The sequence below is a fragment of the Ranitomeya imitator genome, chromosome 3 (genome assembly GCF_032444005.1).
Source record: "Ranitomeya imitator isolate aRanImi1 chromosome 3, aRanImi1.pri, whole genome shotgun sequence".
In the NCBI taxonomy this organism is placed as follows: domain Eukaryota; kingdom Metazoa; phylum Chordata; class Amphibia; order Anura; family Dendrobatidae; genus Ranitomeya; species Ranitomeya imitator.
Genome location: NC_091284.1, coordinates 758,582,685 through 758,597,577, shown reverse-complemented (window position 1 = coordinate 758,597,577; position 14,893 = coordinate 758,582,685). Strand labels below are relative to the sequence as shown.

The following is a 14,893-nucleotide window of genomic DNA, read 5'->3' as shown; positions in this document are numbered from 1 at the left end:
GTCTTGAACTTCAGCGTCTGGTTTCAGAATTCCCATTTCTAGATCGATTGGTAATTGGCCGGGTCTTGCACGCATAAGGTAAGCTGGGGTGCAGTTGGTGGAGCTCACCGGGACATGATTATACAGATCCACCAAGTCAGGCAATTTCTCTGGCCATTGATTCCTTTCTGTCTCAGGTAAAGTCTTTAGTAGGTCTATTACAATATGGTTCATCTTCTCGCATAAGCCGTTTGTTTGTGGATGATAGGCCGTCGTCCGGATCTTTTTGCAACCATACATATTACAGAATTCTCTGAAGATCTCTGATTCAACGGCTGTACCTTGGTCGGTGAGAACCTGTTCCGGATATCCATGGGGTCTACAAAAGTACGTTTGGAACGCTTTGGCTGCTGTTTTTGCTGTCAGATCTTTTACGGGTACTACTACCAAGAAGCGTGAATAATGGTCCACGATGGTCAAGGCATAGACATAGCCGGACCGGCTTGGTATTAACTTCACGTGGTCTATGGCTACAAGTTCAAGTGGTTGTTTGGTGATTATGGGCTGCAGTGGTGCTCTTTGATTCTTGTGATCGTTTCTTCTGAGGTTGCACGGGCCACAATTTCTGCACCACTGTTCGATTGATTTTCTCATCCCGACCCAATAAAATCTTTCTCTTAGAAGTACTTCTAACTTTTTCCAACCGAAGTGACCAGCACCATTATGGTAAGCTTCGAGGACCATCTTGACATCTTGTTTAGGCACGATAATCTGCCAAACCAATTCATGTGTTTTCGGATTGGTGTACCTTCTACAGAGCTTCCCTTGATACAGGAACATTTTGCCTCTCTCTTTCCAGAGTTGATGCGTCTCTTCTGGGGCATCCTCATCGGGATATGCACTTTGCTCAGTTAACAGTTCCTTCACCAACTTCACAGCCGGATTGCTGTCTTGGGTGTCAGCCCATCTATGGTGTGCTAACGGATTAAAATTCACCTCTTGTTGTTTCTGATAGGTACTTGACTGATGATATTTTGCCTTGGGATGATGGAAGGCTGATAGTTCAATTTCTTCAAGCTCCCCCGTTTCTTCTTCTACATCTCTCAAGTGTGGCATCCGGGATAGGGCATCGGCATTTCCATTCTTGCGACCTGCTCGATACTTGATCTTGAAGTTGTAATTAGATAACCGGGCTATCCATCGCTGTTCTAACGCACCTAATTTGGCTGTGTCCAGGTGGGTCAACGGATTGTTGTCAGTATAGACAATAAATTCTGCAGCGGCCAGATAGTGTTTGAAACGTTCAGTCACAGCCCAAACTACTGCCAGTAGTTCCAATTTGAAGGAGCTATAATTTTCTGGATTTCTTTCAGTAGGCCGGAGCTTTCTACTTGCAAAGGCGATGACTTTCTCCCGACCTTCTTGCTTTTGTGACAGCACCGCTCCTAGTCCCACATTACTGGCATCGGTGTAGAGGATGAAAGGCTGATGGTAATCTGGGTATGCCAGAACCTCCTCTCCGGTTAGTGCCTTCTTTAGTTGTTCAAAGGAGTCTTCCCTTTCGTCGTTCCACTGGAAAGGAGGGTTTCGGTTTGAAGGTTTCTTCGTCTGCCCTACCGAGGCGTCTTGCAAGGGTGCTGCCAACTTGGTAAATCCTTTTATAAATCTGCGATAGTAACCCACCAATCCCAGGAATTGCCTCACTTCTTTTGCGCTGGTAGGTCTCGGCCAATCCCTTATGGCGGTTATTTTCTCGGGATCCGGTGCTACTCCCTCCGAACTCACGATGTGTCCCAGGTACTGTACCTTTGGCTTGAGAAGGTGACATTTGGATGGCTTGATTTTCATGCCATACCTGGATAAGGCTTCGAACACTTCTGCCAGGTCTTTTAAGTGTTGTTCGTAAGTCTTTGAGTAGACGATCACATCATCTAGGTACAGGAGGACGGTCTCGAAGTTCTTGTGTCCGAGGCAGCATTCCATCAGCCGCTGGAAGGTACCGGATGCATTGCAGAGTCCGAACGGCATGCGATTAAATTCACATAGACCCATTGGTGTGGTGAATGCCGTCTTTTCCTTATCTCTCTCAGCCACAGGGACTTGCCAATACCCGCTTGTTAAGTCTAAGGTGGAAAAATAATTAGCAGATTTCAAAGCAGTCAAGGACTCTTCTATCCTAGGCAAGGGGTAGGCGTCTTTATGGGTGATGTTATTAATCTGCCGGTAGTCTACGCACATTCTCATGGTTCCGTCTTTTTTTTTGACAATCACTAAAGGGGCCGCCCAGGGGCTACAGCTGTCTCTTATTACCCCAGCCTGTTTCATCTCCCTCAGCATATCTTTTGCACATTGATAGTGAGCGGGCGGTATGGGTCTATATCTTTCTTTTATTGGGGGATGGTCACCGGTGGGGATTGTGTGTTCTACCCCTTCTATCCGTCCGAAGTCCAATGGGTGTTTACTGAAGACTTGTTCATATTCCGTCACTAGCCTATACACCCCCTGTTTTTGATGGGTAGGTGTTGATTTTATGCCCACGTGTAGCTGTTGGCACCAATCCTCCAGTTCTCCATCTGAGCCGTTGCCTTCCACCTGACAGGTTGGTTCTAAGGGCTCAATGGTTGTGATGGCATTGTTGTCAACAGTATATAGCTTTGCCACTGTAGCATACCTTGGCAAAGTGACCTCTTCCTCTCCACAGTTCAAAAGTCGTACCGGCACCCGTCCTCGGTGTACCTCGACTACCCCTCGTGCTGGGAGTATAGTGGGCCTGCTGTCGGTGTACACTGGTTCTATTAAGGCTTGATAATCTCGTCCCTTAGTACCAATGGCTGCTCTACACCATACCAGCATTTCTGTTTTTGGTGGGATTACAATAGACGTTGGATCACTTACCCTCCACTGCCGATTTCTCCACCTGCAACTTCTACCTGTTGCCTTAACATCAATACTTTTATTTCCCTCCGGAGAACTCTCTGCTGGCAGGATTGGGCAGTTTCAGCAATTTGCTGTAAGACAGAAATGACTTCGGAAAAGCAGTTCTCTAACACATTCATTCCTATCAATACAGTTGGTTCACAGTTCCGCCGGTCAACATCAACAACAATTATACCCTGTTTCTTCAATTCTACTTTACCAATCTTTATGGTCATCTCCCTAAATCCTAGTTTCGGTACCAACTTATCATTACTGGCCCATATATCTAGTTCAACATCAGAGGGCCCTTTATCAATATCTGCATCAGCCCAGTACCTCTTATAAAGGATATACGGTATAGATGAAATCTGGGAACCTGTGTCCAGCAAAGCGTTGAGGGGCATTCCGTCCAGCACGATAGGGATGATGGGTCGTCCTCCGATGTACCTGTCGTGCCAGGGTGTTGGGCCTTGAAAGTTCATTCCTGCGAAGCGGCCCGCATTCCCAGGAGATTCCCGTTTAAATCACAATCTCGTGCAAAGTGGCCTGGCTGCTGGCAACGGCGGCAAATGGGCTGTCCATCCGGTTGGTAGCGGTCGCGGGGTCGTCCTCTCCATGTCGGGTATCTCCGGGGTCTCATCCATGGAACATCTTCTCTGCGGTTTGACAACTCCATCTTGGGTCCTCTCATCTCCTGCATGGTTTTAGCCATTGAAGCAACAACATTAGTTAAAGAGTCAAGCTTTTGTTGAGGAGCCTCTGCCATGGGTTGCGCAGGCTCCTGATCCCGAGGTGCCTCTGCCAGCTGGAGACGTATAGCGCTCTCCTTTAATTGGGCAAATGTCACTTCAGGGTTCTTAAAAACAAGCATGCTCACATGCCCCCGGTGAGAAGGGGTGTAGAGTCCCTCAATAAATTGATCTCTTAGCAGTTTATCCGCTCCGGTGTTAAAAATGGGTTCAGCCAGTGTAAGTGATTTAAGGGCTTCCTGCAGGTTTAAGGCAAAGTCTCTCACGCCCTCATTAACTTTTTGTTTGCAATTAAAGAATCGTAGTTTAGCTTTGCTGCTGGCAGTGGTTTCAAATGTAGCTTTTAATCCAGCAAATATGCGTTCAACAGTGCCTTTTAGATCAGCTGCCCATGCTGTGACTTCTCGCTTAGCATGGCCACTTAATTGCATCATCAGGAGACTAACACGCTGAACTTCACCCACGGGGAACATGTTAAAATGGGCCAGCATCTTTTCTCTGAAATCATCAAGGGTATTAGGCTCACCTTCATACATTGGAAGCCACGGGCCACCCGGGGTATATGGTATCAGCACCGGCATGATTGGCGCCACTCCTTGCACCGCTGCGCTACCGGACTCTCTATCGACACTCTGTCTTTCAGCTGCATTAGCATCGCCGGGTGCTGCGGCGTCTCCGTGCTGCGACATACTGTGCCCCCTTAGTTAATCCGGACCCTTCCGGTCCTCCGCTTCCGTCGGGATAGTGTAGATTCGTTCCGCAGCAGGATTGGTTTTCCCCTTGCTCTGACGTCAGAGCGCTCAGCTTGGTGCCGCCCACAATGACACGCCCCCTGCTGCTCCCGCCCGCCGCGCGCTCTGTAATGGCGGATTCTGAAGTTTTTCAGTTAGACTGGGGCTCAGGTAATGGCATAGCTCAATTAACAGTCTCGTGCTTAACGGTTATGAGGTGATTACCTCAGGGGATGGCGGCCATCTTTACTCCATTATAACCAATGGGGAAAAGTCACTTTCAATAGTTTTCAACGGGAAATGGAATTTTCTTTAATAAAGTCAATTTTCAAGATTTTTCATCCAAGTTTTCACAGTTTTGGGCTCCAATCACGGCACACAATACCCGGTATACGGGCTGGCTGAATCCTGTTCGTGACGCCAATTGTGACGCCCAGGAGACCGGGATACCCAGCACCGGACCGATGGGGTCTGTCTCTTGAGGGGGATGTCACGGGTGGCTTGACCCGGTGCTGTGGCCTCAGGCAATGCACTGTGTAAGGGGTATCGTGAGGGAACAGGCACTTACTTGATCAGCAGCAGGTTCTCCCAGCGGTGATGATCCCGATCCTGGATATTGGCTATTGTCCAAATGAAAGACTGAGGCACTGAAACGTTTAACCAATTTACTTCAACATAAAGGGATTTACAACCTGTCCTGTCACCGGAGTCTGTATGGGAACTCTGAGTTACTTTGACCCTGCCGGGGTCTTCGCCTCTTATTGTACGCAATTTCTGTGTGGCCCTGCTGCTGTATGTGAACTGGCTGCCGGCCCAATCTGTCCCCTCCGGGTCCTGGTTCGACGGGCAACCCGAGTCCTTTTATCGGCTTACCCCCTCCGGGAGTACCGCTGAACTCTGTGTCTGTTGCTGCGTCCGGCCCTAGTGAAGCTGATATCACCTCACGTTTTTCCGGTTGCTGTATTATATATAATGAATACAGCCACGGATCCGGTATCCATCTTTGCGCCTGTTCTGGGTAGTGATTAATGCTACCCGGTTCTCACAATGTCCTTTTTCTCTGTCCCTCTTCTCCTCAGGCCGGTGATTTGGGCCTGGAAACCGTCATAGGGCTGTTAGAAATTCAGCTGTATGACCTCTCACTATCAGCTCCTTAGCCCAACTGCCATTTCTTCTCTCAGACCAGAATGGATCAAGGGGAGTCTCTGGAGCTCCCCCTTCTGGCCGGAGGTGGTAGTGCAGTTTTGCTATCTTAGTATTTGTATTTATTGTCAGTAACTATTTTTGTGGCAAATACCCCTAGGGGTGCCACATCATCATTGATCCCAAATACCAAACTGCGCAGGCCCAGCCACCATTTTGCTGGAGAACGCCAGAGGTTAATATGAGCATGTGCCGCCCCCAGCACCATTTTGCTAGAGAACGTCGGGACATGAATGAGCGCAAGTACCGCCCATGGCAAAGGCAGCCCTAGCATGCAATTTAAAAAAGGAGGCTCATGCAAATCAGGAGTTTTTATGAGCCTCCTTTTTTTTCAATTCCACTGCAGGGCCACATATCATAGTGGCCATGCAGCTGCTGTAAAACTACAACTCCAATCATGCTTGGACAGGTTGGGATGATGGGAGCTGTAGTTTGGCAATAGCTGCACAGCCACACAGGTTGTGCAAAACTGCTGTCCCCAAGAGTGTTGCACAAACTGTGACCCTCTAGCAGCAGATCTTCCCTATAACAATGTCATCAGGCATGTTTTTGTTTTTAAATATTTTACCACATTTTTTGCTTCAGAATTTGTTTCCTGTTTGCCTCCTCTAATGCTACATTCACATTTGCGTTGTTGGGCGCAGCGTCGTCGACGCAACCCAAAACGCATATACACAACGCAGCGTTTTTTGATGCATGCGTTGTCCTAAAATAGGAAAGTACAGGAAATTTGGCGAAAACGCTACATGTAGCGCCAGGCACGCCCTGTCTGGTGCACCTAAATGACGCATGCATCGTACAACACTTGACAACGCATACCGGCGCATGTCCATGCGCCCCCCATGTTAAAGATAGGGGCGCATGACGCATGCAACGGTATCCGTCGACGACGCTGCGCCCAACAACGCAAATGTGAATGTAGCGTAAAATGTAGGTGTGTCTTTTGGTTTGGTGTGTCCTATAGCTCAAAATATACGGTATCTAAAAAATGAAACAAAAAAGTGATCAAAATGTTGTGTCCCAAATTGGTATCAATAAATATGTTGGTTCAACACACAAAAACACAAGGCCTAACACAGCTCCATCAATTGAAAAATGAAAATGTTACAAAAAATGTTTTTCTTTTTTAAATATGAATTTTTCAGAACAAAAAATGGGTTTTCCCACAAACAAACTGCATGTTAATTAATAGATCTTATAATAAAAATAAGTTCCACAATTGGATGTGTTAAAAAAGACGCTCCTGCCTGGAAATATTCTTATAAATGCGCCCCTGTGACACTTTTACTGTGCAATAAACTCTGTGAAAAACCAAACTCAAAAAACAATGGTGGAATTGCTTTTTTTTACCTTTTTATCCTACTTGGAATTTTTTTTCTGTTTTACAGTACATTGTATGACAAAATGAATGATGTCAATCAAAACTACAGCTTGTCATGCAAATAACAAACCTTCATACATTTACATTTATTGAAAATAAAAACGTTATGGCTTTTGGAGTAAGTTGAGGAAAAAAATCAAAGCCCAAAAACAAAAAAATCCAGGGGAAAAACACTTTGGTACAAGCTCTGCGATTATAGTCCCCTAATACTGTGTCTTCAGGTTCTTGTAGTTTGCAATGTCCTGCATCCATGTAAATTGTGGGTTCCCAAACTTACAACCCACCATTAATGGCATGCTGTGACAATGCATGCTCCTCAATATTTTATCTGTTTAAATATTGTGTGATTTGAATAGGTAGAATTTAATTTTAATATTCATTTTTCTTTTTCTTTTAAGATACTTTAAAAAATTTCGCTATTGTTCTTTTGCGCCTCATGTCCGGGTATGTACACCATTTACAGATGGGATATCTTCATTTGAAAACCTCCTGGCAAATACCATCCTTCGGGTTTTTGTCTGGGTAATAGCCTGCATCACTTGTTTCGGAAATATCTTTGTAATCGGAATGAGATCATTTATTCAGTCAGAGAACAAGACGCATACAATGTCTATAAAGATTTTATGCTGTAAGTAAATATTTGTCACCTTGAAATGGAATGTAAAATATCTTGCAAATTAGAACAAAATGTGAATGAAGGTCTTTCAGGAGAAATAAAAATGTAATCACAAAGTTGACCAGAAGAACTAGCATGCATTACATTAATGAACTATTAATCTGGGGGAACCACTTTTGAAAACAGCCCATCTGATGAAACAAAGTGGGATTTTTTTTTAACTCCCCCCCCCCCCCCCCTAAAAAAATAGTATAGATATATGCAGAACATACCAAAAGTTTGGACACACCTTCTCATTTAAAGATTTTTCTGTATTTTCATGAATATGAAAATTGTAAATTCACACTGAAGGCATCAAAATTATCACATGTGGAATTATGTACTTAACAAAAAAGTGTGAAACAACTGAAATTATGTCTTATATTCTAGGTTCTTCAAAGTAGCCACCTTTTGCTTTGATGACTGCTTTGCACACTCTTGGCATTCTCTTTATGAGCTTCGAGGTAGTCACCGGGAATGGTCTTCCAACAATCTTGAAGGAGTTCCCAGAGATTCTTAGCACTTGTTGGCCCTTTTGCGTTCACTCTGCGGTCCACCTCACCCCAAACCATCTCGATTGGGTTCAGGTCTGATGACTGTGGAGGCCAGGTCATCTGGCGTAGCACCCCATCACTCTCCTTCTTGGTCAAATAGCCCCTACACAGCCTGGAGATGTGTTTGGGGTCATTGTCCTGTTGATAAATAAATGATGGACCAACTAAACGCAAACCGGATGGAATAGCATGCCGCTACAAAATGCTGTGGTAGCCATGCTGGTTCAGTATGCCTTCAATTTTGAATAAATCCACAACAGTGTCACCAGCAAAGCACCCCCACACCATCACACCTCCTCCATGTTTCACGGTAAGAACCAGGCATGTTGAGTCTATCCGTTCACCTTTTCTGCGTCGCACAAAGATAGCCACTCGTTTTTCTTTACTTAGCTGCTTTTTTCTTGCCATAATACAAATTCTAACAGTCTATTCAGTAGGACTATCAGCTGTGTATCCACCAGACTTCTGCACAACACAACTGATGGTCCCAACCCCATTTATAAGGCAAGAAAACCCACTTATTAAATCTGACAGGGCACACCTGTGAAGTGGAAACCATTCCCGCTGACTACCTCTTGAAGGTCATCAACAGAATGCCAAGAGTGTGCAAAGCAGTCATCAAAGCAAAAGGTGGCTACTTTGAAGAGCCTAGAATATAAGACATAATTTCAGTTGTTTCACACTTTTTTGTTAAGTATATAATTCCACATGTGTTAATTCATAGTTTTGATGCCTTCAGTGTGAATGTACAATTTTCATATTCATAAAAATACAGAAAAATCTTTAAATGAGAAGGTGTGTCCAAACTTTTTGGTCTGCACTGTATATACACATAATATAGAAGATATGAGCGAGATTCACAGGACCCTAGTCCAGCAGTCACATCCGTATTCCATAGCTGTCAGACGGGAACCCTAAGAACTACTTCCTATCTGCCGACATACGCATTTGCTACAGTATATGAATTGGCCATTCCATCATCACATTCTTAGAGCATCATGATGCAGCAATGACATTGTGCCAGGTTGGTTGATATAAAGAAGGAACCCTGGTTATTGGCAGGCAGGAGGCGGTACACATTGCATGCATTTGGATGTCATGGATTGCTGATGTCTGAATACCAGTGCCCTGCGAATTTATTTATATATGTAAATATATAGTCATGACCAAAAGTGTTGGCACCCTTGAAATTGTTCCACAAAATTAAGTATTTCTCCCAGAAAATTACTGCAATTACACACATTTTGTTATACACATGTTTAGTTCCTTTGTGGGTATTAGAACAACACAAAAAAGAGAGGGAAAAAAAAGCAAATTATACATAATTTCACATAAAACCCCCAAAATAATCCAGACAAAATTGTAGACACCTTTTCAAAATTGTGGATAAACAACTCTGTTCCAAGCATGTGATGCTTGTTCAAACTCATCTGAGGCAAGATACAGGCATTAACAATATAAAAATCACACCTGAAACCAGATAAAAAGAGAAGTTGACTCAATCTTTGCATTGTGTGTCTGTGTGTGTTACACTAAGCATGGGGAACAGAAAGAGAAGGCGAGAACTGTCTGAATACTTGAGAACAAAAACTTGTGAACAATATCAACAATCTCAAGGTTACAAGTCCATCTCCAGAGATCTTAATGTTATTTTTTCCATGGTGCGCAACATAATCAACAAGTTACAACCCGTGGCACTGTAACTAATCTCTCTGACGTGGACAGCGGAGAAAAATTGATGAAAGATTGCAATGCAGGATAGTCTGGATGGTGGATAAGCAGCCCGATTCATGTTCCAAAGAAATTCAAACTGTCCTGCAGCTTCAGGGTGCATCAGTGTCAGCATGAACTGTCCATCGACATTTCAATGAAATGAAACACTATGGCAGGAGACCCACTGCTGACACAGAGACATAAAACGCTAGACCGCAGTTGACCAAAATGTCTGAGTAAGCCAAAATCCTTCTGGGAAGGCATCTTGTTGCGACTAAAATAAAGCTTTTTGGCAAAGCACATCATTCTACTGTTTGCCAAAAACTGAATTAGGCCTATAAAGAAAATAACACAGTACCTACAGTCAAATATGGTGGATGTTCAAATATGTTTTGGGGGCTGATTTGCTGCCTCTGGCACTGGGTGCCTTGATTGTGAAATCTGAGCATTACCAATGAATTTTGGGTCACAATGTGGTGCCCAGCGTCAGAAAGGTGGGTTTGAATCCAAAGTCATGGGTCTTTCAGCAGTACAATGACCCCAACCATACTTCAACAGGCACCCAGAAATGGATGTAAATAAAGCGCTGGAGAGTTCTGAAGTGACCAGCAGTGAGTCCGGATCTAAATCGCATTAAATACCTGTGGGGAGTTCTTCAAAATGCTGTTGGAAGAAAGTGCCTTTCCAAAATGAGAAACCTGGACCAGTTTGCAAAAGAGGAGTGGTCCAAAATCCCAGTTGAGAGGTACAAGAAGCTTGCTGATGGTTATAGGAAGTGATTGATTGTAGCTATTTTTTCCAAAGGGTGTGCAACCAAATATTAAGCTGAGGGTGCTAACAATTTTGTCTGGCCCATTTTGGGGGGTTTATATGAAATGATGTCCTATTTGCCTTTTTTTCTTTGTTTTTTTTTATGCTGTTCCAATACACGCAAAGGAAATACAAATGTGTATAACAAAACATGTGTAATTGCAATAATTTTCTGGGAGAAATACTTCAATTTCTGGAACAATTTCAAGCGTGCCAACACTTTTGTCCATGTCTGTATATGCATGCGTAATGTGTAAATGCACCTGTATTATGTATTACTATGTGCTTATTTTATTTATGTGTGCCTAATGTAAGGATGCATGTAAATATGAATGTGTGAACAGATGTGGGGCCTGACAAAGAACGGGTGGGCGAAACGCAAATGCTGCAGAGGAACTCTTCACTGTCAATGTCCGCCTCACCATACAATACTGTACTTTGTACATGCAGCACAATTGTGGGGGTAAAGTCATATTTGATCTTGTTATGTTACCCTTATTTTGCTAAAAAAAATGGTATGGCTTAGTGGAAGGGCAGGGACAGAATTACTATAATTTACACCAAAAACTTGCATGAGCTATGGAGAACCTGCGTTGGTGCTTCCCAAGATGAGCTAGGTTTATTAAGAGTGCGCGCTTTATTCTATTTATTTAGTGAATTCCTCCATAGTCTCCTAAAAAAATGCTTTAACATAAGTAACTGCCCTACTGCAGCCAACAGAACCTAGCCAAGTAATAGGGCTATGTTCCAGAGACCAAAAATACCATCATGATTTTAGCATTTACCTTAGTAGAGTGTCTCCTGGTGACTCTGTTACGCGATTATTAGATATTAGAACTGATATTATCATTGCTTACAATGCTGTATTTCTCATCTTGCATTTTTGTTCAATAGGTGCCGATTGTCTGATGGGAGTTTATCTCTTTTTTATTGGGGTATTCGATGTCAAATATCGAGGTCAATACAAAAAATATGCACTCATATGGATGGAAAGCCTGCAATGCCGAAGCCTTGGATTTCTAGCCATGTTGTCTACAGAAGTATCTGTTCTGCTCCTGACGTATTTAACATTGGAGAAGTACCTGGCCATTGTATTTCCATTCAGCAACATTCGGCCGGGCAGGCGTCAGACACTTGTGACATTGATGTTAATCTGGGTGATTGGATTTGTAATAGCTGTGATTCCATTTTGGAATGAGGACTTTTTTGGAAATTATTATGGAAAAAATGGAGTTTGCTTCCCGCTATATCCCGATCAAGTGGAAGAATCTGGGGGCAAAAGATACTCTCTGGGAATATTTCTAGGTGAGATGCAGTTGCATGATACAGTGCTGTATTTCATGGATTAACTAGTTTTGTCACACTTCATTGTTGGCTTCTTTTGAAGAATAACCTCTCATCCATGTAAAAGGTTTCTCCATGGAAAAATATGAGATATCATAAAATCAGTATGAATAGGTGTCCAAAAATTGGGACCATTATGGGACGTCACATACAACCGCAGCATCCAAGCATATCGTTTTTGTGCTCTGCCTAATTAGGGCTCGTGCAGATGGCCGTAATTTTGATCTGAGTGTTATTCGTCAAAACATAGGATAGCACTTTAACCAATGTTATTTAATGAGGCAGTGCATGTATCCGATTTTTTTCCTTGGACCGAGTCGGTCCGAGGAAAAAATCTCAGCATGCACGATTTGCTGCCGATAATCGAATGGCACTCGCCCACTTATGTCTGTGCATCCATGAAAATATTGGACCGCATTTGTAGGACATGCCCTGTGCAGTACATATTTTAATAGACTGAAATGAGAAGATGGATAATTTTTTAGTTTTAATTCTTCACATCCAAGAAAATCAGATCACACTCTGATCAAACTATGATCAGAGTCATATCCGAGTGTAATTAGCATAATACCACCAATTTTCTTGGATGAGAAAAAATTAGTCTTGCGACCCTAACATTACAGAGAGAACCACATAGCTATCTAATCACAGCAGTAGAGTTTTCTATATCTCTGCTTCCAGTAATTTGTCCGATCATTGCAAAGAATAAACCCTATCGCTACTCCAGACCACCAGGAAAGCAGCCATAAAATAGTTGTGCATGATGAAATGAAAAGTCTGCAGTTGTTATTGTAACTAAATCGTGACAGTGTGCAAAGTTCACACTGTCACAATTCCCCTATGTTCCCTGTGTGGGTGTGCAATCATTATTTCTATAGGGACCAAGTCCCCTATATTACCGTACAGCTAGTTGAATATGCATTTTGTGGGTGACAGACTTGCTATAAGTCCAGGGTCACACTTTGTGAGTTCAATGCGAGAATCTCACGCGAGTCTCGTACATCAATGTTGTGAATTCTGTGGCAGAGCTCCCTCCTGTGGTCACAAGTGGTACTTCGGCTGATTCTGTCTATGAGCTTCTGTTGGTGGATGTGAGTGGTACTGCGGCTTCTGAGTTTCCTTCCTCAGGTGATGTGGTGAAGTCGTTAGGTGCTGCTCTATTTAACTCCACCTAGTGCTTTGCTCCTGGCCTCCAGTCAATGTTCTAGTATTGGTCTTGCTTCCTCCTGGATCGTTCCTGTGGCCTGTCTGCTCTGCATAAGCTAAGTTTTGCTTGTGTTATTTTTGTTTGCTATTTTTTCTGTCCAGCTTGCTTAATTGGTTTTTCTTGCTTGCTGGAAGCTCTGGGACGCAGAGGAAGCACCTCCGTACCGTTAGTCGGTGCGGAGGGTCTTTTTGCCCCTCTGCGTGGTTGTTTGTAGGGTTTTGTGTTGACCGCAAAGTTATCTTTCCTATCTTCGGTCTGTTCAGTAAGTTGGGCCTCACTTTGCTAAATCTATTTAATCTCTGCGTTTGTATTTTCATCTCTACTCACAGTCATTATATGTGGGAGGCTGCCTTTTCCTTTGGGGTATTTCTCTGAGGCAAGGTAGGCTTATTTTTCTATCTTAGGCCTAGCTAGTTTCTCAGGCTGTGCCGAGTTGCATAGGGAGCGTTAGGCGCAATCCACGGCTGCCTCTAGTGTGGTTGGATAGGATTAGGGATTGCGGTCAGCAGAGTTCCCACGTCTCAGAGCTCGTCCTATGTCTTTTGGTTATTGTCAGGTCACTTTGTGTGCTCTGAACTTCAAGGTCCATTGTGGTTCTGAATTACCTAATCATAACAGTACTGGAGGCCCAAAGTACTAATGCTTCTCAATAGAGGGAAAAAAGAAGTTCTGAGACCATTTTTTTTTCTTTGCACTGTGTTTTGCCTTTTTTTTCCCCTAGACATTTGGGTGGTTCAGGACACAGGTGTAGTGATGGACATTAAAGGTCTTTCTTCATGTGTGGATCATCTCACTGCAAGAGTACAAAATATTCAAGACTTTGTGGTTCAGAATTCTATGTTAGAACCAAGAATTCCTATTCCTGATTTGTTTTCTGGAGATAGAGCTAAATTTCTGAGTTTCAAAAATAATTGTAAACTGTTTCTGGCTTTGAAACCTCGCTCCTCTGGTGACCCAGTTCAACAAGTTAGGATCATTATTTCTTTATTACGTGGCGACCCTCAAGACTGGGCATTTTCCCTTGCGCCAGGAGATCCTGCATTATGTAATATTGATGCGTTTTTCCTGGCGCTCGGATTGCTGTATGATGAACCTAATTCGGTGGATCAGGCAGAGAAAAATTTGCTGGCTCTGTGTCAGGGTCAGGATGAGATAGAGATTTATTGTCAGAAGTTTAGAAAGTGGTCCGTGCTCACTCAATGGAATGAAGGTGCGCTGGCAGCTATTTTCAGAAAGGGTCTCTCTGAAGCCTGCTCCCATGCCTGCTGGTCTGAATGAGTCTATGTCTTTGGCCATTCAGATCGGTCGACGCTTGCGTGAGCGTAAATCTGTGCACCATTTGGCGGTATTATCCGAGCATAAACCTGAGCCTATGCAGTGCGATAGGACTTTGACCAGAGTTGAACGGCAAGAACACAGACGTCAGAATGGGCTGTGTTTCTACTGTGGTGATTCCACTCATGCTATCTCCGATTGTCCTAAGCGCACTAAGCGGTTCGCTAGGTCTGCCACCATTGGTACGGTACAGTCAAAATTTCTTTTGTCCGTTACTTTGATCTGCTCTTTGTCATCTTATTCTGTCATGGCATTTGTGGATTCAGGCGCTGCCCTGAATTTGATGGACTTGGAGTATGCTAGGCGTTGTGGGTTT

The 14,893-nt window shown here is 43.6% G+C and overlaps 1 protein-coding gene across 1 annotated transcript in view; it reads left to right on the top strand.

Annotated features, from left to right (window-relative positions):
* The window catches only part of RXFP2 (relaxin family peptide receptor 2), a 513,675-nt gene that overhangs the window by 447,693 nt on the left and 51,089 nt on the right, over positions 1–14,893 (top strand). The window contains exons 15-16 of the mRNA XM_069759002.1: positions 7,358–7,587; positions 11,586–11,996. Coding sequence (XP_069615103.1) covers positions 7,358–7,587; positions 11,586–11,996 — 641 coding nt within the window. The remainder of the gene's footprint in view (positions 1–7,357; positions 7,588–11,585; positions 11,997–14,893) is intronic.